The sequence below is a fragment of the Ranitomeya variabilis genome, chromosome 4, assembly GCF_051348905.1.
Source record: "Ranitomeya variabilis isolate aRanVar5 chromosome 4, aRanVar5.hap1, whole genome shotgun sequence".
NCBI lineage: Eukaryota > Metazoa > Chordata > Amphibia > Anura > Dendrobatidae > Ranitomeya > Ranitomeya variabilis.
In genome coordinates, this window is record NC_135235.1 from 385,705,645 (window position 1) to 385,732,578 (window position 26,934).

The 26,934-nt window shown below is 42.5% G+C and overlaps 1 protein-coding gene across 2 annotated transcripts in view; it reads right to left on the bottom strand.

The window, feature by feature from the left end:
* SSH3 (slingshot protein phosphatase 3) overlaps nt 1-26,934 on the bottom strand; it is a 154,048-nt gene that overhangs the window by 85,702 nt on the left and 41,412 nt on the right. For both annotated transcript variants that reach the window (XM_077250850.1, XM_077250849.1), the window contains exon 4: nt 1,853-1,971. In XM_077250850.1, coding sequence (XP_077106965.1) covers nt 1,853-1,971 — 119 coding nt within the window. The remainder of the gene's footprint in view (nt 1-1,852; nt 1,972-26,934) is intronic.

Below are 26,934 nucleotides of genomic sequence, written 5' to 3' on the forward strand. Positions count from 1 at the left end.
GATGATGAATTCTGCTTTGTCCATATTAAGTTTTAGAAATCTTGCAGAGAAGAAGGATGAAATAGCGGACAGACATTGTGGGATTCTGGTTAGTAGGGAGGTGATATATGGCCCAGGGAGGTAGATCTGTGTCATCAGCATAGAGATGATACTGAAAGCTGTGAGATTCTATGAACTGTCCCAGGTTTAAGGTGTAAATGGAGAAGAGCAGGAGCCCTAGGACTGAACCTTGCAGAACTCTGACAGATAGGGGACGAGGTGAGGAGGTGGTGTGTGAGTGGGAGACGCTGAATGTCTCAATGAGAAAGCAGTAGAAAAAGGAAAAAACACCAGTGCGCGCTTGTCAAGATTCTCCAATGCTAGCAGCAGGCCATCATGGGACCGCAAGTGTGCAACATGCACATTCCCAGCCACATTCCAAATAGACATGGATGGGCTCGCCCAATGCTAGTGAATTGAGTGAGGCCAGACATGTGTAGTTGAAATGTGGACAGAAATATGCATATCATATCTTGCCGCCTTCACCTGAGAATCCTGATTGCGCACTATGCATGCTGTGAGGGCTCACAAGTCTGCAGTTACATAAAGCGCCTGCAGACTTTTGTGTGCCAAACCTTGGCAACTCTTATGCATGAGGCAGCAGATCAAGTAAGAGGAGGGATACCCAGACTACTGGACTACTCCTAGTAGAGAGTTTTGTCCCACAGTTCAACCCAAATTACATATTCACTGCAATCCATACTTGAGGCCACAGAGTCTACTGATATGTTCCATCTTAATGGCTGTCAAGCTGCATGTTCCAAACTACTCTGTCCAAAGTACAGGAAACCACTGATGGAGGAAGTGGCTGTTTTGTTTTTGCTTGCTCTAGGCTTACTGTCCAGCTGTGTTGCAGGACTTCCTCTCTCAGTGGTCCTTGCCATGGGTGAAGGAAAAAAACTTTAAACTTATGGTTGGATTGGAATCCATAACTAGATGCCAAATTAAAATATAACTTTTAATTAACTGTTATTAAAAAGGACTAACAACATATAAGACAAACAAAACAATAACATTGAAAAGTCCTGGACTACCCCTACTCTGTGTGCTTTCCAGATTTCCTGCCTTCCAGCGGAGGTTGGCACCCTTGGTAAGCGATAGTTGTGCCCCCGCTGATCGGTAGCTGTCTCTTATTTCCCTGGTGTACCCTTCTTTAGATATTAATTATAAACACAGAAAGGCAGCAAAAAAGGTTAACCAGGTACCTTAATAATGGATCAAATAAAGACCATAATACCAATATGTTAGCCAACATTTCTAGACCCTGATCCCTTTTGATCATACAAATTCTTCTGGAATCCATAACTCCCAGTTTTGTAAACACATCACTATCTTTTGAGGTTAAAAGGTGAACCCAGGCAAAATTGAAGCTTAACAAAAAGATGGATCCAAAGCCACAAAGCAATGAGGAGCATTCAATCAATAGGTTTCATTGATTCTGAAGAAGAACCTGATAGACTACAGAAAACACATTTACGGTATTACTGGTAGATCCTTGAGGAGTGGTTGGATCAGTGGTGGATAACATAGTGCATTCCAGAAACTGGCCAATGAGCATGATCAACGCTTTCCATATTTCCAGTTTCCCTTGGTAGATAGAGGACACAGAAGGTATGCAGGGCCCAGTAGCTGACATTAGTCAGCTAGACAATTATTTGCCACCAAGAACCATTGTGCAATTCTCGATTTGTTTGAAATAAGGCCAAGTCTCACAAATCCTGGGGGATTGTGCAACTTCTTGGTCAACATATTATTTTGTGAATTGTGACTAAAGATAAGACAAACCGTGGTTAATATTATTAGAAAGTCTTACCCATCATGAGCGAAATCCACTCCAAGAAGAATTGTCTGCTCTTCTGTAGATCTACCAATGGAGGAAACCACAACCAGATATCTAGTTAGACATGACCGGATGGGCTCCAGACGAACCGCCTGTTGGGAAAAGATAACCAGCACTTGGAGTTACTAAAATGGCAATGAAACTAAGAACTAATTACTTCTACCATAAAAAAATGCTCTCCAAAACTGAAAATTCAGCTTCATGGCATTTACCAAGACTATATTGTTTATATAAAGGAGATAAAACAAATAATCATGGCCAAAATGCTCTTTCTAAATTTCAGCAATCTCTCACAGAAGATCTAATAACAAAAGGTGACACAGTTGACAGTGGAGCAATGTCAGCATATGCGAGCTCTTACTAGCAATATACCAGGCAGAATTAGATTTGACAGCATATTGGGTCAGATTTACCATAATAACTGTGCTTCAACTTTGAAGGTGCATGCAAAGAAATTTGACACATTTTGGGGCAAATCACCACATCTAGTGTAAGAGAATCATCAGCCATAATATACTAAATAGTCATGTTGTGACTAGCAGCCATCTTGGACAATCTATCGTTAACTAATTTTGCCAAAAGAGATGAGGCTCTCCCCACAATAGAGGTATAGAATGACCTCCGTGCCATTAGTACAGTAGGTATGGATGGAGTCCAGGGAGACTAATTGGAAGCGAATAGTGTGTATATTGAATTGATATAGAAACCAGGAACATGGAACTTGCAGCGCATGAAGAGTTATGTGAGTATTCTAAAAGTAGTAATGTAAACCATGACATTAGCTAAAAGGCAGATGGAAATTAATAGGAAAAAAACATTAACCTCTTTACCCCCAAGGGTGGTTTGCACGTTAATGACCGGGCCAATTTTTACAATTCTGACCACTGTCCCTTTATGAGATTACAACTTTGGAACGCTTCAACGGATCCCGGTGATTCTGACATTGTTTTCTCGTGACATATTGTACTTCATGATAGTGATAAAATTTCTTTGATATTACCTGCGTTTATTTGTGAAAAAAACGGAAATTTGGCGAAAATTTTGAAAATTTCGCAATTTTCCAAATCTGAATTTTTATGCAATAAAATCACATAGATATGTCACACAAAATACTTAATAAGTAACATTTCCCACATGTCTACTTTACATCAGCACAATTTTGGAACCAACATTTTTTTTTTGTTAGGGAGTTATAAGGGTTAAAATTTGACCAGCAACTTCTCATTTTTACAACACCATTTTTTTTAGGGACCACATCTCATTTGAAGTCATTTTGAGGGGTCTATATTATAGAAAATAACCAAGTGTGACACCATTCTAAAAACTGCACCCCTCAAGGTGCTCAAAACCACATTCAAGAAGTTTATAAACCTTTCAGGTGTTTCACAGGAATTTTTGGAATGTTTAAATAAAAATGAACATTTAACTTTTTTTCCCAAAAATTTGTTTTATTTTACCAAGGGTAACAGGAGAAAATGGACCACAAAAGTTGTTGTACTATTTGTCCTGAGTACGCCGATACCCCATATGTGGGGGTAAACCACTGTTTGGGCGCATGGTAGAGCTCGGAAGCGAAGGAGCGCCATTTGACTTTTCAATGCAAAATTGACTGGAATTGAGATGGGACGCCATGTTGCGTTTGGAGAGCCCGTGATGTGCTTAAACATTGAAACCCCCCACAAGTGACACCATTTTGGAAAGTAGACCCCCTAAGGAACTTATCTAGATGTGTGGTGAGCACTTTGAACCATTAAGTGGTTCACAGAAGTTTATAATGCAGAGCCGAAAAAATAAAAAATCATGTTTTTTCACAAAAATGATCTTTTCGCCCCCAATTTTTTATTTTCCCAAGGGTAAGAGAAGAAATTGGACCCCAAAAGTTGTTGTATAATTTGTCCTGAGTACGTTGATACCCCAAATGTGAGAGTAAACCACTGTTTGGGCGCATGGGAGAGCTCGGAAGGGAAGGAGCGCCATTTGACTTTTCAATGCAAAATTGACAGGAATTGAGATGGGACGCCATGTTGCGTTTGGAGAGCCACTGATGTGCCTAAACATTGAAACCCCCCACAAGTGACACAATTTTGGAAAGTAGACCCCCTAAGGATCTCATCTAGATGTGTTGTGAGAGCTTGGAACCCCCAAGTGTTTCACTACAGTTCATAACGCACAGCCATGAAAATAAAAATTATTTTTTTTTCCACAAAAATTATTTTTTAGCCCCCAGTTTTGTATTTTTCCAAGGGTAACAGGAGAAATTAGACCCCAAAAGTTGTTGTCCAATTTGTCCTGAGTATGCTGATACCCCATATGTGGGGGGGAACCACCGTTTGAGCGCATGGCAGAGCTCGGAAGGGAAGGAGCGTCATTTGGAATGCAGACTTAGATGGATTGGTCTGCAGGCGTCACATTGCGTTTGCAGAGCCCCTAATGTACCTAAACAGTATAAACCCCCCACAAGCGACCCCATATTGGAAACTAGACCCCCCAAGAAACTTATCTAGATGTGTGGTGAGAACTTTGAACCCCCAAGTGTTTCACTACAGTTTATAACGCAGAGCCGTGAAAATAATTTTTTTTTTTCCACAAGAATTATTTTTTAGCCCCCAGTTTTGTATTTTCCCAGAGGTAACAGGAGAAATTGGACCCCAAAAGTTGTTGTCCAATGTGTCCTGAGTACGCTGATACCCCATATGTTGGGGTAAACCCCTGTTTGGGCGCACGGGAGAGCTCGGAAGGGAAGGAGCACTGTTTTACTTTTTCAACGCAGAATTGGCTGGAATTGAGATTGGACGCCATGTCGCATTTGGAGAGCCCCTGATGTGCCTAAACAGTGAAAAACCCCCAATTATAACGGAAACCCTAATCCAAACACATCCCTAACCCTAATCCCAATGGTAACCCTAACCACACCCCTAACCCTGACACACCCCTAACCCTAATCCCAACCCTATTCCCAACCGTTAATGCAATCCAAACTCTAACCCTAACTTTAGCCCCAACCCTAACTTTATCCCCAACCCTAACTGTAGCCTTATCCCTAGCCCCAACCCTAATGGGAAAATGGAAATAAATACATTTTTTTAATTTTTTAATTTTTCGCTAACTAAGGGGGTGATGAAGGGGGGTTTGATTTACTTTTATAGAGGGTTTTTTTAGCAGATTTTTATGATTGGCAGCCGTCACACACTGAAAGACGCTTTTTATTGCAAAAAATATTTTTTGCGTTACCACATTTTGAGAGCTATAATTTTTCCATATTTTGGTCCACAGAGTCAAGAGAGGTCTTGTTTTTTGCGGGACGAGTTGGCGTTTTTATTGGTAACATTTTCGGGCACGTGACATTTTTTGTTCGCTTTTTATTCCGATCTTTGTGAGGCAGAATGACCAAAAACCAGCTATTCATGAATTTCTTTTTGGGGAGGCATTTATACTGTTCCGCGTTTGGTAAAATGGATAAAGCAGTTTTATTCTTCGGGTCAGTACGATTACAGCGATACCTCATTTATATCATTTTTTCATGTTTTGGCGCTTTTATACGATAAAAACTATTTTATAGAAAAAATAATTATTTTTGCATCGCTTTACTCTGAGGACTATAACTTTTTTAGTTTTTCTTTGATGACGCTGTATGGCATCTCGTTTTTTGCGGGACAAGATGAAGTTTTCAGCGGTACCATGGATATTTATATCCGTCTTTTTGATCGCGTGTTATTCCACTTATTTGGGGGACAGTTTTATAGGTTGGGTCGCTATGGACGCGGCGATACTAAATATGTGTACTTTTATTGTTTTTTTTTATTTAGATAAAGAAATGTATCTATAGGAACAATATATATATATATATATATATATATATATATATATATATATATATATATATATATATATATATATACAGGTCCTTCTCAAAAAATTAGCATATAGTGTTAAATTTCATTATTTACCATAATGTAATGATTACAATTAAACTTTCATATATTATAGATTCATTATCCACCAACTGAAATTTGTCAGGTCTTTTATTGTTTTAATACTGATGATTTTGGCATACAACTCCTGATAACCCAAAAAGCCTGTCTCAATAAATTAGCATATTTCACCCGGACAATCAAATAAAAGTGTTTTTTAATAACAAACAAAAAAAACATCAAATAATAATGTTCAGTTATGCACTCAATACTTGGTCGGGAATCCTTTTGCAGAAATGACTGCTTCAATGCGGCGTGGCATGGAGGTAATCAGCCTGTGACACTGCTGAGATGTTATGGAGGCCCAGGATGCTTCAATAGCGGCCTTAAGCTCATCCAGAGTGTTGGGTCTTGCGTCTCTCAACTTTCTCTTCACAATATCCCACAGATTCTCTATGGGGTTCAGGTCAGGAGAGTTGGCAGGCCAATTGAGCACAGTAATACCATGGTCAGTAAACCATTTACCAGTGGTTTTGGCACGGTGAGCAGGTGCCAGGTCGTGCTGAAAAATGAAATCTTCATCTCCATAAAGCATTTCAGCCGATGGAAGCATGAAGTGCTCCAAAATCTCCTGATAGCTAGCTGCATTGACCCTGCCCTTGATGAAACACAGTGGACCAACACCAGCAGCTGACATGGCACCCCACACCATCACTGACTGTGGGTACTTGACACTGGACTTCAGGCATTTTGGCATTTCCTTCTCCCCAGTCTTCCTCCAGACTCTGGCACCTTGATTTCCGAATGATATGCAAAATTTGCTTTCATCAGAAAAAAGTACTTGGGACCACTTAGCAACAGTCCAGTGCTGCTTCTCTGTAGCTTTACCTGGGGAATGCGGCACCTGTAGCCCATTTCCTGCACACGCCTGTGCACGGTGGCTCTGGATGTTTCCACACCAGACTCAGTCCACTGCTTCCTCAGGTTCCCCAAGGTCTGGAATCGGTCCTTCTCCACAATCTTCCTCAGGGTCCGGTCACCTCTTCTCGTTGTACAACGTTTTCTGCCACATTGTTTCCTTCCAACAGACTTACCATTGAGGTGCCTTGATACAGCACTCTGGGAACAGCCTATTTGTTGAGAAATTTCTTTCTGGGTCTTACCCTCTTGCTTGAGGGTGTCAATGATGGCCTTCTTGACATCTGTCAGGTCGCTAGTCTTACCCATGATGGGGGTTTTGAGTAATGAACCAGGCAGGGAGTTTTTAAAAGCCTCAGGTATCTTTTGCATGTGTTTAGAGTTAATTAGTTGATTCATAAGATTAGGGTAATAGGTCGTTTAGAGAACCTTTTCTTGATATGCTAATTTATTGAGACAGGTTTTTTGGGTTATCAGGAGTTGTATGCCAAAATCATCAGTATTAAAACAATAAAAGACCTGACAAATTTCAGTTGGTGGATAATGAATCTATAATATATGAAAGTTTAATTGTAATCATTACATTATGGTAAATAATGAAATTTAACACTATATGCTAATTTTTTGAGAAGGACCTGTATATATATATATTTTTTTTTTTACACATGTGAAAATTTTTTTTTTACACTATAACATTGCCCCAGGGGGGGGGGGGCATGATGTTATAGTGTAAGATCGCCGATCTGACACTGATGTGCACTGTGTCAGATCGGCGATCTGAAGTGCACAGATCCTGGAGGCTTCCCGGCGCCTGCTCTGAGCAGGCGCTGTGAAGCCACCTCCCTGCAGGACCCGGATGCCGCGGCCATCTTGGATCCGGGCCTGCCACAGGGAGGAAGAGGTAAGAGACCCTCGGAGCAACGCGATCACATCGCGTTGCTCCGGGGGTCTCAGGGAAGCACGCAGGGAGCCCCTGGCACATAGTGCCGGATGTCAGCTGCGATAGTCAGCTGACACCCGGCCGCGCTCCCACAGTGAGCCCACCCCACCTCGACGGGATAGTACGTCCAATGTCAGAAAGGGGTTAATATTGTCACGTTGTGTCATTGTATGCTTTGTTCTAAAATACACATCTCTCTTTGCAGTATGAGGTAATCATGTATACACCCTTTGCCACAACATGTAGCTTTCTTTGTCTAAACCATGTATAAAAAGCTCCCGATACTGTTCTGGGCCACACCACGGCCAGACCGTTGCCAGATATCTCAGCGTTGCTTGGCTTGTCTAAGACACTTGTGAGTGTCTGTGTGCTTGAACTCACTGCTGTCTGTAAACTGCTCTGTTGCGCATCTCTGAAGAAATGTCAGCCTCTGCTTCAAGGTGAATGGTCTACAGTGTCTTCTCGGCTGTTCCAGCTCTCAGTAAGGACTTTCTTACACTAGTTTGAGACCAATTTACTAAGGATTTTAAACACTATTTGAAGAGTGAAAGGGTCATGGTGTAATCAGAAGAGGCCTGATTTAAAATGCACTTACAATGTGGTCATTAAAACGTAGACAAAAAATGTTCAGAGATGTGCCAAATGTATTATCCAACATTAGTCATTTTTATTTTTTATATATAGACTACCTGGTGTATGGTTCCACTCTCTATGTATTAGACCGGATTAGTAAATCTGCCCCACTAACTGCAAATCTTGGAGACATAGTATGCTCATGTAAATGAGCCCTATGTAGCTGTAGTATGACACACATAAATCCTTTAGGCCCTAATTTTACCTAGGTTTGGCCATTTGCCTCTAGTTCATAAGAAGGCATACAAAGTTTTTATTTTGCTACAATAAGTATTAAAATCATATTTCTGGAGCTAAAAGAATTAATATTAAGGTAGTAGAGCTTCATAATAACACATCAATATATGAAAAACCACAGACTGGCAAACAGCGGCATAGAGACTCAGCATGAAAATCCCCTTGTTGTCAGTTTTGCTGCAGGCTCTTAAAGATATTTCAGATTTTCTCAAACCTCGAATTGAAGTTTAGGAAAATTTCCCTGCTTTTCTCTGTTCCAAAATCTGCTCTGTATGTGTGTTCTATACTCTTTATCAAGAAGCAATACTGTAAATATGGCTGCGTGTATTTGACTCCACCTTTCCTGGCTGAACAGTAGCAGCCAAGGTCCCCACTTGTGTCTTATAGAGTTCCCACTTACCTTACACATGAAGCAGAGAAGATCTGTTCCAGCTGCTGAACTTTGGCTCCACCGTGGACGTTAGCAGTCTTCTCCTTTCCTCCGGACTTACGCAGTGCGCCTCTAAAACAGGATTGTGTACACCCAGCTTCAGAGGCGCAATGAAGTGTAGGCAAGAAAGCCCTGTGCATGTGCAAGATTTGCAGAGAGCAAGCACTCTTACAAATCATGCTTCCACACCCATAGGGGTGTGATAACGTGCTGGGTGGGACGACAAGTCTGGGGAAACAAAAGCCCCATCAACTAATCAAAAGTAAATTTGCATATTAAAAATGGAGCGCTGAAAGACTTTTTTTTCTTAAACAAGGTTTTGTGTGTCTTAGTATCAAGTGCTTGTTAGGCAGGGAGTTTATAGAGTAATGTACAAATGCTGGTGGGTTGGAGGGCATGGATGATCTGTCAGGTTCTATTTAATCCCTTCCCGACATATGACTTATTGATACTCATATGTCACGTTCCGTTCTTTGATGCAGGCTCAGGAACAGAGCCCGCATCTGTCCTGGTAGATGACGGTTTTGTTATTCAGCAATCATCTGCCTCTAACAGCCACGCAAACAGAGAAGCACCATCCGTGGCTGTTAAACTATTACATGCCTCTGTAAATCTGTGACAGCGGCATTTACAGAGCACAATCCTTGGGGCTCAATATTATGACTGCCCATCAGCACCCTGCAATCATGATGACAGCTGGAGGTCTGCTGAAGATCCCCATGCCTGTCAAGTCAATACTCCTTTGAAAGCCAGTTTGTGGCCGTCATTCATAGAAGACTTTTCCTTTACACAGTTACATAGTAAGGCTATGTTCACATGTTGCGTTTTTGCTCCTTTTTTTGGAGGGGGGGGTGTAAGGGTGTACTGGGGGCTAACAATTATGCCCTGCATACCTCTGCACACTTTCCTAATAATGAATTTTGTAATTCACCGCACACTCTAATTGAATGCCGTACAATAGGTCATGCATGACCTATTGTACGGCATTCAATTAGAGTGTGCGGTGAATTACAAAATTCATCACTAGTCGTGACCTATTGGTCCATTACACCAGCACCTCGTCTTTCTCTAGACTGAGTGCACGCTAAAACCTTTCTTTGCACTTTCCTAATAAAACGGGTAAGTTTCACATGTAAAGTGATGTGTCATGTAATATTGTTTTATTGTGTATTAACATGTCAAATAGCGTGCTTAAGTATATGTACTGAGAAAGTTATATATATCCTTATGGGTTAGGGATAGAGATAGGGAAATACAGTGATAGTGTAAGGTTTAGTATTAATAAGGGGTCATTTAGGAGTTAGAACACTGGGGGGCACTGTAGAATAGGACATTAGATTGTGTTAAGAACTGGTTTCAGTCAGAGTAGTGACAGATGAAAAAGAGGGCGGGGCCAGTGCAGTGGCAGGAAGACTTCCTTCCTGCGGTAATTTCAGTTAGTGTTAGAGCAGAGCCGTCAGGTTGTAAGAGGAACGAGTCTGTGAGGAGAAGCTCAAAAGTCCAGGCCTTACAGGTGGATAGACACATGAGCACAAGTGAATCTGAGTAGCATTAGGGAGACAATGGCTAGGCTTGAAGGAAAGTTCTGGATCGTCCAGGACTTACAGTCTGAGAAGGATAGGCAGCGACATCCTTTAGTTTTGCCCATGATAGGGAAAATGGATGGGGAACACCAGGAAGAAGCTAGTTCGGCTACTCAGGGAGCTGCAGTATCGGAGGATACGGTACGGTAACAAGTGGTGACAAGAAGAACCAGGGACAGTTCAGGGAAAGGAATGTCCGTAACTTGTGAAGATTGCTGTGCGGTGTCTATGACTAAACTGGACGAGCTAAGTAAAGTTGTTATGTTAAAAATTAACTTGGACACTGAAAGTCATTGTGTGGTGCTGAAGGAAGCTGGAACGTCGCAACCTGAGGAGGACTCTAACCCACAATTGAGTGAAACGCATTGCACACACAGCACACACCAGAATGGACATAATATTTCTGTAGCGGAGCATCAGGGTGTCACAGAAAGGCAGCAGTCCCTCGACACAGAGCAAAAACGCAACGTGTGAATATTGCCTTACAAGTGTTGAAAAAAATACCTAGGTCCATCACATTCAACCTTTCTCCACCGATTATACATTATTTTGTCACTAAATTATCTATAACCAACAATGTTATGTGTACTAAGGAAATCATCCTGTCCTTTTTTTTTTTTTTTTTTTTTTTTTTTTAAAGCCGTTATAGTGTCTGCCATTACTGCCTCTTGTGGTCGGCATTCCACAGTTTGACTGCTCTAACCATAAAGACCCCTTTCCTGTTTAGCTGCCAGAATCGCCTTTCCTCCACTTGAAATGAGTGCCGCCTGGTCCATAGCATGGTATTTGGAAGGAAAAAGTCATGTGCCAGTCCTTTGTATCAACTTCACATATATTTCTACAAATAAATGATCTCATCTGAGACGTCTTTTTTTCTTAAGCTAAACAAGCCCAACTTTTCCAGTATCTCATCATCTGGAAGGCCTTCCATCTCTTGTAATAAGGTACGGTCGTTGCCCACCTTTGAGCTAACTAACTTCTGAAAATCCTTTTTAAAAAGAGGCCTTACAAGTCATTTAAAGAGAGGTAACAATACTTTGGGATCACAGGATTTTCTCTCTCTCTTTTTATACACATTAAAACCTGGTTTGCCTTTGCAGATGCAGCACTGACCTGGAGAATTATAGTGCCAGGTCATTTTTATTATACAGTTAAGTCCATATATATTTGGACAGAGACAACATTTTTCTAATTTTGGTTATTTACATTACCACAATGAATTTTAAACAAAACAATTCAGATGCAGTTGAAGTTCAGACTTTCAGCTTTCATTTGAGGGTATCCACATTAAAATTGGATGAAGGGTTTAGGAGTTTCAGCTCCTTAACATGTGCCACCCTGTTTTAAAGGGACCAAAAGTAACTGGACAATTGACTCCAAGGCTATTTCATGGACAGGTGTGGGCAATCCCTTCGTTATGTCATTCTCAATTAAGCAGATAAAAGGACTGGAGCTGATTTGAGGTGTGGTGCTTGCATTTGGAAGGAATTGCTGTGAAGTAAACATGCGGTCAAAGGAGCTCTCCATGTACGTGAAACAAGCCATCTCTTAAGCTGCGAAAACAGAAAAAACCCATCCGAGAAATTGCTACAATATTAGGAGTGGCAAAATCTACAGTTTGGTACATCCTGAGAAAGAAAGAAAGAAAGCACTGGTGAACTCATCACTGGAAAAAGACCTGGGCGCCCACGGAAGACAACAGTGGTGGATGATCGCAGAATAATCTCCATGGTGAAGAGAAACCCCTTCACAACAGCCAACCAAGTGAACAACACTCTCCAGGAGGTAGGCGTATCAATATCCAAATCTACCATAAAGAGAAGACTGCATGAAAGTAAATACAGAGGGTTCACTGCACGGTGCAAGCCACTCATAAGCATCAAGAATAAAAAGGCTAGACTGGACTTTGCTAAAAAACATCTAAAAAAGCCAGCACAGTTCTGGAAGAACATTATTTGGACACATGAAACCAAGATCAACCTCTACCACAATGATGGAAAGAGAAAAGTATGGCGAAGGCATGGTACAGCTCATGATCCAAAGCATACCACATCATCTGTAAAACACGGCGGAGGCAGTGTGATGGCTTCGGCATGCATGGCTGCCAGTGGCAGTGGGTCACTAGTGTTTATTGATGATGTGACACAGGACAGAAGCAGCCGGATGAATTCTGAGATATTCAGAGCCATACTGTGTGCTCAGATCCAGCCAAATGCAGCAAAACTGATTGGTCGTCGTTTCATACTACAGATGGTAAATGACCCAAAACATAAAGCCAAAGCAACCCAGGAGTTTATTAAAGCAAAGAAGTGGAATATTCTTGAATGGCCAAGTCAGTCACCTGATCTCAACCCAATTGAGCATGCATTTCACTTGTTAAAGACTAAACTTCAGACAGAAAGGCCCACAAACAAACAGCAACCGAAAACCACCGCAGTGAAGGCCTTGCAGAGCATCAAAAAGGAGGAAACAGCGTCTGGTGATGTCCATGAGTTCAAGACTTCAGACATTGCCAACAAAGGGTTTTCAACCAAGTACTAGAAATGAACATTTTATTTAACCCCTTCACCCCCGGAGCTTTTTCCGTTTTTCCGTTTTCGTTTTTCGCTCCCCTCCTTCCCAGAGCCATAACTTTTTTATTTTTCCGTCAATTTGGCCATGTGAGGGCTTATTTTTTGCGGGACAAGTTGTACTTTTGAACGACATCATTGGTTTTAGCATGTCGTGTACTAGAAAACGGGAAAAAAATTCCAAGTGCAGTGAAATTGCAAAAAAAGTGCAATCCCACACTTGTTTTTTGCTTGCCTATTTTGCTAGGTTCACTAAATGCTAAAACTGACCTGCCATTATGATTCTCCAGGTCACTACGAGTTCATAGACACCTAACATGACTAGGTTATTTTTCACCTAAGTGGTGAAAAAAAATTCCAAACTTTGCAAAAAACAAAACAAAACAAAATTGCGCCATTTTCCGATACTCGTAGCGTCTCCATTTTTCGTGATCTGGGGTCAGGTGAGGGCTTATTTTTTGCGTGCCGAGCTGGCGTTTTTAATGATAGCATTTTGGTGTAGATACGTTCTTTTGATCGCCCGTTATTGCATTTTAATGCAATGTCGTGGCGACCAAAAAAACGTAAATCTGGCGTTTCAAATTTTTTTCTCATTACGCCATTTAACGATCAGGTTAATGCTTTTTTTTTATTGATAGATCGGGCGATTCTGAACGCGTCGATACCAAATATGTGTAGGTTGGGGTTTTTTTTAATTGATTTATTTTGATTGGGGCGAAAGGGGGGTGATTTAAACTTTTATATTTTTTTTATTTTTTTCACATTTTTAAAAACTTTTTTTTTTTACTTTTGCCATGCTTCTATAGCCTCCATGGGAGGCTAGAAGCAGGCACAGCCCGATCGGCTCTGCTACATAACAGCGATCATCAGATCGCTGTTATGTAGCTAAAATGCAGGTGTGCTGTGAGCGCCGACCACAGGGTGGCGCTCACAGCCACCGGCAATCAGTAACCATAGAGGTCTCAAGGACCTCTATAGTTACAATGGAGGAGCATCGCCGACCCCCGATCATGTGACGGGGGTCGGCGATGCGCTCATATCCGGCCGCACGGCCGGATGCGGTAGTTAAATGCCGCTGTCTGCGTTTGACAGCGGCATTTAACTAGTTAATAGCGGCGGGTGGTCGCGATTTCACCCGCCGCTATTGCGCGCACATGTCAGCTGTAAAAAACAGCTGACATGTCGCGACTTTGATGTGCGCTCACCGCCGGAGCGCACATCAAAGCGGGGGTCCCGACATGTGACGTACTATTCCGTCACATGTCGGGAAGGGGCTAAAATTATTTAAAATTATTTTATCTGTCAACTACTTTTGGTCCCTTTAAAAACAGGGTGGCACATGTTAAGGAGCTGAAACTCCTAAACCCTTCATCCAATTTTAATGTGGATACCCTCAAATGAAAGCTGAAAGTCTGAAATTCAACTGCATCTGAATTGTTTTGTTTAAAATTCATTGTAGTAATGTCTATAACCAAAATTAGAAAAATTTTGTCTCTGTCCAAATATATGAGAACTTAATTGTATAATCTAATATATAAAGCTGAATGTGTGTGTGTGTGTGTGTGTGTGTGTGTGTGTGTGTGTGTGTGTGTGTGTGTGTGTGTGTGTGTGTGTGTGTGTGTGTGTGTGTACACTGAGTGCAGAATTATTAGGCAAGTTGTTTTTTTTTACATCAAAACCCTATATAAGGTGAGCTAATTATTAGGCATCTTTATTTCCTTTGGCAAAATGGGTCAGAAGAGAGATTTGACAGGCTCTGAGAAGTCCAAAATTGTGAGATGTTGGGCAGCACGGTAACGCAGTGGATAGCACAGCAGCCTTGCAGCGCTGGAGTCCTGGGGAGTCCTGGGTTCAAACCCCACTAAGGACAACATCTGCAAAGAGTTTGTATGTTTCTGTGGGTTTCCTCCCATATTCCAAAGACATAATGATAGGGAATTTAGATTGTGAGCCCCAACAGGGACAGCGATGATAATGTGTGCAAAACTGTAAAGTGTTGCAGAATGTTAGTGCTATATAAAAGTAAAGATTATTATTATTATTTATGTCTTGCAGAGGGATGCAGCAGTGTTGAAATTGCCGAACTTTTGAAGCGTGATCACCGAGCAATCAAGCGATTCATGGCTCAAATAACTGCCCATGAATTGAGGAAAATCAAGCATGAAGCTGCCAAGAAGCCATTTGCCACCAGTTTTGCCATATTTCAGAGCTGCAACGTTACTGGAGTATCAAAAAGCACAAGGTGTGCGCTACTCAGGGACATGGCCAAGGTAAGGAAGGCTGAAAAACGACTACCTTTGAACAAGAAACATAAGATATTTCTTGGCCCAGTCTTGACGTTTTATCTTAAGACTGACTTTTCAAAGGTTTTATGGACTGATAAAATGAGAGTGACTCTTGATGGGCCAGAGGCTGGATCAGTAAAGGGCAGAGAGCTCCACTCCGACTCAGACGCCAGCAAGGTGGAGGTGGGGTACTGGTATGGGCTGGTATCATCAAAGATGAACTTATGGGACCTTTTCGGGTTGAGGATGGAGTGAAGCTCAACTCCCAGACCTACTGCCAGTTTCTGGAAGACAACTTCTTCAAGCAGTGGTACAGGAAGAAGTCGGTTTCGTTCAAGAAAAACATGATTTTCATGCAGGACAATGCTCCATCACATGTCTCCAATGACTCCACAGCGTGGCTGGCCAGTAAAGGTCTCAAAGAAGAAAAAATAATGACATGGACCCCTTGTTCACCTGATCTGAACCCCATAGAGAACCTGTGGTCCCTCATAAAATGTGAGATCTACAGGGAGGGAAAACAGTCCACCTCTCGGAACAGTGTCTGGGAGGCTGTGGTGGCTGCTGCACGCAATGTTGATAGTAAACAGATCAAGCAACTGACAGAATCTATGGATGGAAGGCTGTTGAGTGTCAAGTTAAAGAAAGGTGGCAATATTGGTCACTCATTTTTTTAGTTTTGTTTTTGCATGTCAAAAATGTTTATTTCTAAATTTTGTGCAGTTATATTGGTTTACCTGGTGAAAATAATAAAAACCAAATATAATCCCATCTCACTTGTTTAAAGGAAAGGTGCCGCATTTTATTTTTTGTATTAAAAATGATTGTTTATATAAACAATTATTTTTAATACAAATTTACATTTTTTAACTTTAACATTTTTTTTATTATTATTTTTTTTTTCAGCCACTGGGCGCCGCCATTTTGCTTTGCAGGAGTGTAAGTGTAGCTGCACGGCACTTTCACTCTGCATTTACGGCAGCCCTGGGCATAGAGATCTGCGGTCGGGAGGCGACTCTATACCTACCATTATAAGCTGCTTTCTGCTGTGTCTGGCCACGCCCCCTGAGCCGTCCACAGCACGGCAGAGGCAGGAGACCAGCGCCATCTTCCTGGAGCTCACACTGCAGCTGTGGGCTCCAGGCCAGCTTTCCAGGATGATCGCAGGAGCCCTGCAGTCATAGAAGGAGGAGGAGACCATGGACGGGAGGGAGAAGGACTCAGCAGGCAGCCGTGAGTATCAGTGGGGAGGGGGAGAGGGAATCTAATCCTCTCCTTTGTGGTGCTGACTCTGAGCAGTTATCTCCTCCCATGTATGTTACTGAGCTGTGTATCTACTCCTCTCCTGTGTGATACTGTCTGCTTAGCCATGCATCTAATCATCTCCTGTGTGATACTAACTGAGCTGTGTACCTAATCCTCTACTGTGTGCTGAGCCATGCATCTAATCCTATACTGTATGATACTATGCTGAGCCATGCATCTAATCCTATACTGTGTGATACTTTGCTGAGCTGTGTACCTAATCCTATCCTGTGTGATACTGTGTGTTGAGCCATGCATCTAATCCTATACTGTGTGATACTGTATGCTGACCTGTGTATCTAATCCTATCCTGTGTGATACTATGTTGAGCTGTATATCTAATCCTATACTGTGTGATACTGTCTGCTGAGCCGTGTATCTAATCCTATCCTGTGTGATACTGTCTGCTGAGCCGTGTATCTAATCCTCTCCTGTGTGATACTGTCTGCTGCGCCGTGTATGCAATCCTGTGTGATACTGTGTTGAGCCATGCATCTAATCCTATACTCTGTGATACTATGCTGAGCCGTGTATCTAATCCTATCCTGTGTGATACTATGTTGAGCCGTGTATCTAATCCTCTCCTGTGTCATACTGTCTGCTGAGCCGTGTATCTAATCCTATCCTGTGTGATACTATGTTGAGCCGTGTATCTAATCCTATCCTGTATGATACTGTTTGCTGAGCCGTGTATCTAATCCTGTCCTGTGTGATACTGACTGCTGAGCTGTGTATCTAATCCTCTCCTGTGTGATACTGTGCTGAGCCGTGTATCTAATCCTATACTGTGTGATACTGTATGCTGACCTGTGTATCTAATCCTATACTGTGCTGACCTGTGTATCTAATCCTCCTGTGGAATACTGACTGCTGAGCCGTGTATCTAATAATCCTCTCCTCTGTGATACTGACTGCTGAGCTGTGTATCTAATCCTCTCCTGTGTGATACTCTCTGCTGAGCCGTGTATCTTATCCTATCCTGTGTGATACTATTAGAGAGCCGTGTATCTAATCCTATCCTGTATGATACTGGCTGCTGAGCCGTATATCTAATCCTATCCTGTGTGATACTGTCTGGTGAACCGTGTATCTAATCCTCTCAGGCACTCCTTTCCCCCCTGCATGTCTTTCCCCATTGCACACACAACTCTATGCGTGCGATAACAGGAGCTGCAGGGGTCATGCTGTATTATGGCATTATGTGAGATCTATATGATGGTATTATGTGATCTGTATGGTGGTATTATGCTTGATCAGAATTGTGAGAATTATATGGTTGTATTGTGTGTGATCTATATGGCGGTATTATGTGAGATCTATATGGCGGCATTGTGAGAAGTATGTGGCGGTATTGTGTGATCTATATGGCGGTATGCGAGAACACTGGCGGTATGTGTGATCTATATGGTGGTATTATGTGAACTGTATGACAGTATTGTGTGATCTATTTGATAGTATTGTGTGTGATCTATATGGCGGTATTATGTGTGATCTATATGGCGGTATTATGTGAGAACACTATGGCAGTATTATCTTCAGAAAGCGGACCCATTCTATGGTGGTTCTGGCTGAGCACCTGCACGCGGGTCTGGGGTAATAGAGGGGGCAGCATGACCTCCAGTTAGGTGCAGTCAGGGCTGGCGAGGCAGCTGAAGAGAGGGGTCTCATTTTTATCGTTACTATATGGCTACATTTCCCCCCAGTGTCACCCCAGACTGCGCCTGTCGTCTCACTTTCACACATCGCCAAGACAGGATCTGAGGAGCCCGACGTATCGACGCATGCTGTGAAAGAAATGCCCGATGTGGGCAGCGGAAGCAGTCTTACAACGCTTCCGCTGCCCCATTGTAAGGTCTGGGTAGGAGGGGGCGGAGTTTCGGCCGTGCATGCGCGGTCGAAAATGGTGGGACTCGACAAACAAAAAAAGTTACATGTAACTTTTTTTGTGGCGGCGGTCGCACGACGGTTGCGACGTGTGGCAATACATCGCAATGCGTCGGTAATGTTAGTCTATGGGGAAAAAACGCATCCTGCAGACAACTTTGCAGGATGCGTTTTTTCTCCTAAACGACGCATTACGACGTATTGCAAACAACGCTAGTGTGAAAGTAGCCTAAGGCTGCCGTCACACTATCAGTATTTGGTCAGTATTTTACCTCAGTATTTGTAAGCCAAAACCAGGAGTGGGTGATAAATGCAGAAGTGGTGCATATGTTTCTATTATACTTCTCTAATGGTTCCACTCCTGGTTTTGGCTTACAAATACTGAGGTAAAATAGTGACCAAATACTGCTAGTGTGACGGCAGCCTTAGGGCATGTTAGGTTAGGCTATGGGTTGAACTAGATGGACTTAAAGTCTTCCTTCAACCTCAATAACTATGTAACTATGTAACTTACTCTGCAGTCACCAACAAAATGGCTGCTCACTGGGTTCCTGAATATCATCCTCTTATCCCTTAGCAGACACCCAGAAGGGAAGGAGAGGAGACATCACACACACGTCAGCAGACTCCGCCCATAATTACTGCAGTGCTGTAATGTAAGCTAGTTGTACACGAGGTTTTTCTGAAATTTCAGCAGCTGCTCCCCCTAGTGTTTAAAAGTGGAAATTCCAAAACTTTTCAAATTATTTTTCATATTTTACTAAATTATAAACAAATTATAATATTTTTTAAGAAAATGTAAACATTAATTCTTTACATTTTTACAATTGCTGTAAAAAAAAATTTTTTGATGGCACCTTCCCTTTAAGTTGCCTAATAATTCTGCACAGTAATAGTTACCTGCACAAACAGATATCCTCCTAAGATAGCCAAATAAAAAAAAACCCACTCCAACTTCCAAAAATATTAAGCTTTGATATTTATGAGTCTTTTGGGTTGATTGAGAACACAGTTGTTGATCAATAATAAAAATAATCCTCTAAAATACAACTTGCCTAATAATTCTGCACGCAGTGTATTTATGTATGTGTGTGTATGTCCGGGATTGGCATCTGCACCGTCGCAGCTACAGCCACAAATTTTTGCACAGTTACACGTCTGTACCCCGAGAGCATCATAGGCTATGTTGTGAGGTGAAATTTTAACCCTGCGCGTTCCAATTCACCAAACAATTTTGCCCCTATCTACATAATGGGGAAAAAGGAAAGGAAAAGAGTTGGAGGCAAATTGACAGCTGCCAGATGTGAACAAGGGGGACTTAAAGAATAAGAGCGATGGCGCCAAAGAGTATATACCGTACAGTTGCTAAGGTGGGGCCCCGACATGGCATACTCACCACACACGGGGATATGAACACACACACAAAATGCGCCACACACTACCACGTGCTTGAACACATATACCACCCTCAGCACACATTTCACCACACATACACCAACGACATTCTTAGTTTTTCTTTCATGTGCAAAGACGAACAGATTTTTGGCTGTTCCAACTCTTGAACAGGCCACATAAAGTTGACCATGAGAAAAGCATGGAGATTGTAAATCGATTCCAACTACTTTCAAAGACTGTCCCTGAGCCTTGTTGATGGACATAGCAAATGCCAGTCGATCAGGAAACTGTAGGCGTTTAAAATCAAAAGGCAAATCAGATGGAATGAGAGGAATTGTTGGAATTTAAACATCTTCTCCTGTGGCACATCCTGTCAAAGTGGTTGCCTCAATTACATGTGGAAACAGGTTCTTAATCAAGAGTCTTGTTCCATTACACAGCTTTGGTGGATCCAAATTTCTCAATAGCAGAATAGGTGCTCCAGGTTTTACAAAGAGGTTGTGAGGAGGAAATCCTTGTGGCTCAAAGGAATTGAGGAACTCAGTTGGATAAAATAATGCTTGAACAGGGTCTATTACTGTATCCACTGACTTGTAGGTTTTGCACACACCTGGAAGGAGATTTAGAATTTGAAGATTGATCTTGTTGACGCTGTCATTTTTGGGAGCTAGAATTGCCCTTTCACACAGCCAGCCAGAATTTTTGAAGTGGAGTTGAATGTTTGGAAAAACTTTTGCTTTCAACTCCTCAATCGAAGTCATAATGCAACAAAAGTTGCTTGGGAAGGTGATCTGTCCAGTGGTTGAGTTCTTATGAGGCATTATTGTGGTGAAAATAGTCTGTAACTGGCAGTTTATATATCCTCTCACACAGAGGTAATGTGACTGACATCAGCCTTTCCACCAACACACCCTAAGGCCGGTTTCACACGTCAGTGGCTCCGGTACATGAGGTGACAGTTTCCTCATGTACCGGAGCCACTGACACACGTAGACACATTGAAATCAATGCATCTGTGCAGATGTCATTGATTTTTTGCGGACCGTGTCTCCGTGTGCCAAACACGGAGACATGTCAGTGTTCGTGGGAGCGCAAGTATTACACGGACCCATTAAAGTCAATGGGTCCGTGTAAAACACGTACCGCACACGGACGTTGTCCGTGTGCAGTCCGTGTGGCGTGCAGGAGACAGCGCTACAGTAAGCGCTGTCCCCCCCACATGGTGCTGAAGCCGCCATTCATATCTTCTCTGCAGCAGCATTTGCTGTAGAGAAGATATGAATAATCCTTTTTTTTTTTTGTTTCTCGTGTTTAACATAAAGAGCCATGTCCCGACCCCTGTGCGCCCCCCCGCTGTTACTAAAATATTCACCCGGCTCCCTCGCAGCGTCCTGTCCTCGCCGCACCTTCTCCTGTATGAGCGGTCACGTGGGGCCGCCGATTACAGTAATGAATATGCGGCTCCACCCCTATGGGAGGTGGAGCTGCATATTCATGACTGTAATCGGCGGCCCCACGTGACCGCTCATACAGGAGAAGGTGCGGCGAGGACAGGACGCTGCGAGGGAGCCGGGTGAGTATTTTAGTAATAGCGGGGGGTCGCACAGGGGGTGGGAGGGGGGTGGTGACAGGGATCTTTATTTTAAACACGAGGACAAAAAAAAAGGGATTTTTCATATCTTCTTTCCAGCGTACGCTGCTGGAGAGAAGATATGAATGGCCGCTTCAGCACCAGATGCAGGGGACAGCGCTTATCTCTGGCGCTGTCTCCTGCACGCTCCGTGTGGTACCCAGTCGGCACACGGGCGGCACACGTGTGCCGCACGTGTGCCACACGGATGGCCTACGTGAGCTCACGGACACGGATAACTCCGGTACCGATTTTTCCGGTACCGGAATTATCTGGACGTGTGGGACAAGCCTAAGTGACATGCTGTTACCTCACACAAGCTTTGTTATACTGAGAATGTCCTTTGTTGCCTATATTAACCAATCAGAGCTCAGATTAATTAACTGTAGCAAAATAGAAGCTGAGCTGTGATTGGTTTCTATTGGCAGCCTGATAAGTACCCAGCCAACAGGAAGCCCTCCCCCCTGGCAGTATATATTAGCTCACACATACACATAATAGACAGGTCATGTGACTGACAGCTGCCGTATTTCCTATATGGTACATTTGTTGCTCTTGTAGTTTGTCTGCTTATTAATCAGATTTTTATTTTTAAAGGATAATACCAGACTTGTGTGTGTTTTAGGGTGAGTTTCATGTGTTAAGTTGTGTGTGTTGAGTTGCGTGTGGTGACATGCATGTAGCGACTTTTGTGAGATGAGTTTTGTGTGGCGACATGCGTGTAGCAACTTTTTGTGTGTTGAGTTGCATGTGACAGGTTAGTGTAGCAAGTTGTGTGCAACAAGTTTTGAGCATGGCGAGTTTTATGTGTGGTGCGTTTTGAGTATGTGCAAGTTTTGTGTGAGGCAACTTTTGCATGTATTGCAACTTTTGTGCATGTGGCAATTTTTCCGCGTGTGCAAGTTTTGCGTGTGGCGAGTTTTCCATGAGGTGAGTTTTGCACATGTGGCGAGTTTTGCGTGAGCCTAGTTTTGCATGTGGCGAGTTTTGCGCGTGGCGAGTTTTGAGCGACGACTTTTGTGTTTCGACTTTTATGTGGCGAGGTTGGTGTATGTGTGGTGAAATGTGTGCTAAGGGTGGTATATGTGTTCAAGCACGAGGTAGTGTGTGGCGTATTTTGTGTGTGTGTTCATATCCCCGTGTGTGGTGAGTATACCATATCGGGGCCCCACCTTAGCAACTGTACGGTATATCCTCTTGGGCGCCATCGCTCTTATTCTTTAAGTCCCCCTTGTTCACATCTGGCAGCTGTCAATTTGCCTCCAACACTTTTCCCCTGACGAAGGAACTGTGAATAGAAAACGCGCGTTGGGGTGCACATTATCAAGTATTTGGCGGTCCTGGAACATTTCCCCCATTTTCATAAGTAAGTGGCTCTTTATTAGCATCTGCATATAGCACTTTTTCCTATGCACATTTTGCACAATATGCATCTTTAGAAGCAAGTGGCCTTTGAGAATATTGCACATAGCACTTTTTGTATGCTTTATTATGTATTTTTGGGATGATATATATATTTTGTGATATTTTAAACACATATTTTTTACGTTTTTATTTTTATCACCCTTTATAGCATATGCAATACATTGTTCCCCTTCTTCTGATATTCTGTTTTGCCTATTAGGGTATATAATATATAATAGAAATTTGACCTGCCTTATGTAATTGGATATTACATTATACTCATCTTGATATGTGCACAGATAGAATATACATATTTACATTATTTTATATTTATTTTTGTATATTTTAATGGTTTTTCTCTATTGCTATTAAATAAAACAGATATATTTTTAAATATTCCCTGTCATCTTTCCGTTGGTCTGGTTTATGCTTGGTGCACGGCTTTTTGTTCTCTTTAGTGGTTTCACTATAACTCTGACACGTGGTGACTCTGGGATTACTAATAGGATTAAATTATAATTTGGAGAATACTATTGAAGATTCTTTTTATATATACTGTCTGGGTGTCATTACTGTGTTCATTCGATTAAAATTTTGTGGCTGTAGCTGCGACGGTGCAGATGTCAATCCCGGACACACACACACACACACACACACACACACACACACACACACACACACACACACACACACACACACACACACACACACACATATACATATACATACATACATACATACATACATACATACATACAGTACAGACCAAAAGTTTGGACACACCTTCTCATTTAAAGATTTTTATGTATTTTCATGACTATGAAAATTGTACATTCACACTGAAGGCATCAAAACTATGAATTAACACATGTGGAATTATATACTTAACAAAAAAGTGTGAAACAGCTGAAAATATGTCTTATATTCTAGGTTCTTCAAAGTAGCCACCTTTTGCTTTGATGACTGCTTTGCCCACTCTTGGCATTCTCTTGATGAGCTTTAAGAGGTAGACACCAGAAATGGTCTTCCAACAATCTTGAAGGCGTTCCTAGAGATGCATAGCACTTGTTGGCCCTTTTGCCATCACTCTGCGGTCCAGCTCACCCCAAACCATCTCGATTGGGTTCAGTACTGGTGACTGTGGAGGCCAGGTCATCTGGCGTAGCACCCCATCACTCTCCTTCTTGATCAAATAGCCCTTACACAGCCTGGAGGTTTGTTTGGGGTCATTGTCCTGTTGAAAAATAAATGATGGTCCAACTAAACGCAAACGGGATGGAATAGCATGCCCCTGCAAGATGCTGTGGTAGCCATGCTGGTTCAGTGTGCCTTCAATTTTAAATAAATCCCCAGCAGTGTCACCAGCAAAGCACCCCCACACCATCACACCTCCTCCTTCATGCTTCACGGTGGCATCCAGGCATGTAGAGTCCATCCGTTCACCTTTTCTGCGTCGCACAAAGACACGGTGGCTGGAATCAAAGATCTCAAATTTGGACTCATCAGACCAAAGCACAGATTTCCACTGGTCTAATGTCCACTCCTTGTGTTCTTTAGCCCAAACAAGTCTCTTCTGCTTGTTGCCTGTCCTTAGCAGTGGTTTCCTAGCAGCTCTTTTACCATGAAGGCCTGCTGCACAAAGTCTTTAGGGTGGGTGCCCTAAAGCATGAGAAGATAAACGCTTTGATAAAGATCGTTTGATCGAAACGCGTTGCCGTTTAGCTTCTCATGCTTTAGGGCACCCACCGGAGGGAGCTTGTTACCTTGTTCATGTGAATTTTAACAATTTGGATATTATTAAAGACTGCAAATTTTAAGGAGCTGGAACTCAACCTTTTTTTTTTTCTTTCCTGATGATCTACTCGTCTTCCCGCAACGGAGTTCCGTGCACCTGCGGTGGTTACTGGTGAGCTGGCTTCTTCCTTTTTCTTGTTACAGTTGTAGAGATGTGTCTGCTGCTAGAACTCTGTGTGGCATTGACCTGGTCTCTAATCTGAGCTGCTGGTAACCTGCGATTTCTGAGGCTGGTGACTCGGATAAACTTATCCTCAGAAGCAGAGGTGACTCTTGGTCTTCCTTTCCTGGGGTGGTCCTCATGTGAGCCAGTTTCTTTGTAGCGCTTGATGGTTTTTGCCACTGCGCTTGGGGACACTTTCAAAGTTTGCCCCATTTTTCGGACCAACTGACCTTCATTTCTTAAAGTAATGATGGGCACTCGTTTTTCTTTACTTAGCTGCTTCTTTCTTGCCATAATACAAATTCTAACAGTCTATTCAGAAGGACTATCAGCTGTGTATCCACCAGACTTCTGCTCAACACAACTGATGGTTCCAACCCCATTTATAAGTCAAGAAATCCCACTTAATAAACCTGACAGGGCACACCTGTGAAGTCGAAACCATTCCCGGTGACTACCTCTTGAAGCTCATCAGGAGAATGCCAAGAGTGTGCAAAGCAGTCATCAAAGCAAAAGGTGGCTACTTTGAAGAACCTACAATATAAGACATAATTTCAGTTGTTTCACACTTTTTTGTTAAGTATATAATTCCACATGTGTTAATTCATAGTTTTGATGCCTTCAGTGTGAATGTACAATTTTCATAGTCATGAAAATACAGAAAAATCTTTAAATGAGAAGGTGTGTCCAAACCTTTGGTCTGTACTGTACATACATACATACATACATACACACACACATTCAGCTTTATATATTAGATGGTGTGAACCACAGCTCCATTTAAACAGGGGATTCGGGAACACCAATTCTCATGTCTAGTGGGACCAGCGATCAGCACCTAATTTATGGATAAACGATAAGTTATGATGTGGCGCAACCTCATTAACCCCTTTCTGACATCTGACGTACCATCCCGTCGAGGTGGGGTGGGCCCGTATGACCACCGACGGGATAGTACGTCATACGCGATCGGCCGCGCTCACGGGGGGAGCGCGGCCGATCGCGGCCGGGTGTCAGCTGCATATCGCAGCTGACATATCCGGCACTATGTGCCAGGAGCGGTCACGGACCGCCCCCGGCACATTAACCCCCGACACACCGCGATCAAACATGATCGCGGTGTACCGGCGGTATAGGGAAGCATCGCGCAGGGAGGGGGCTCCCTGCGGGCTTCCCTGAGACCCCCGGAGCAACGCGATGTGATCGCGTTGCTCCGAGGGTCTCCTACCTCCCTCCTCGCCGCAGGTCCCGGATCCAAGATGGCCGCGGCATCCGGGTCCTGCAGGGAGGGAGGTGGCTTACCGAGTGTCTGCTCAGAGCAGACACTTGGTAAGCCTGCAGCCCTGCACAGCAGATCGTAGATCTGGCAGAGTGCTGTGCACACTGCCAGATCAATGATCTGTGATGTTCCCCCCTGGGACAAAGTAAAAAAGTAAAAAAAAATTCCCCACATGTGTGTAAAAAAATAAATAAAAAAAATATCCTAAATAAAGAAAAAAATATATATATTATTCCCATAAATACATTTCTTTAGCTAAATAAAATAAAAAAAAACAATAAAAGTACACATATTTAGTATCGCCGCGTCCGTAACGACCCAACCTATAAAACTGCCCCACTAGTTAACCCCTTCAGTAAACACCGTAAGAAAAAAAAAAAAAAAAACCGAGGCAAAAAACAACGCTTTATTATCATACTGCCGAACAAAAAGTGGAATAACACGCGATCAAAAAGACTGATATAAATAACCATGGTACCACTGAAAACGTCATCTTGTCCCGCAAAAAACGAGCCGCGATACAGCATCATCAGCAAAAAAATAAAAAAGTTACAGTCCTGAGAATAAAGCAATACCAAAATAATTATTTTTTCTATAAAATAGCTTTTATCGTATAAAAGCGCCAAAACATAAAAAAAATGATATAAATGAGATATCGCTGTAATCGTACTGACCCGTCGAATAAAACTGCTTT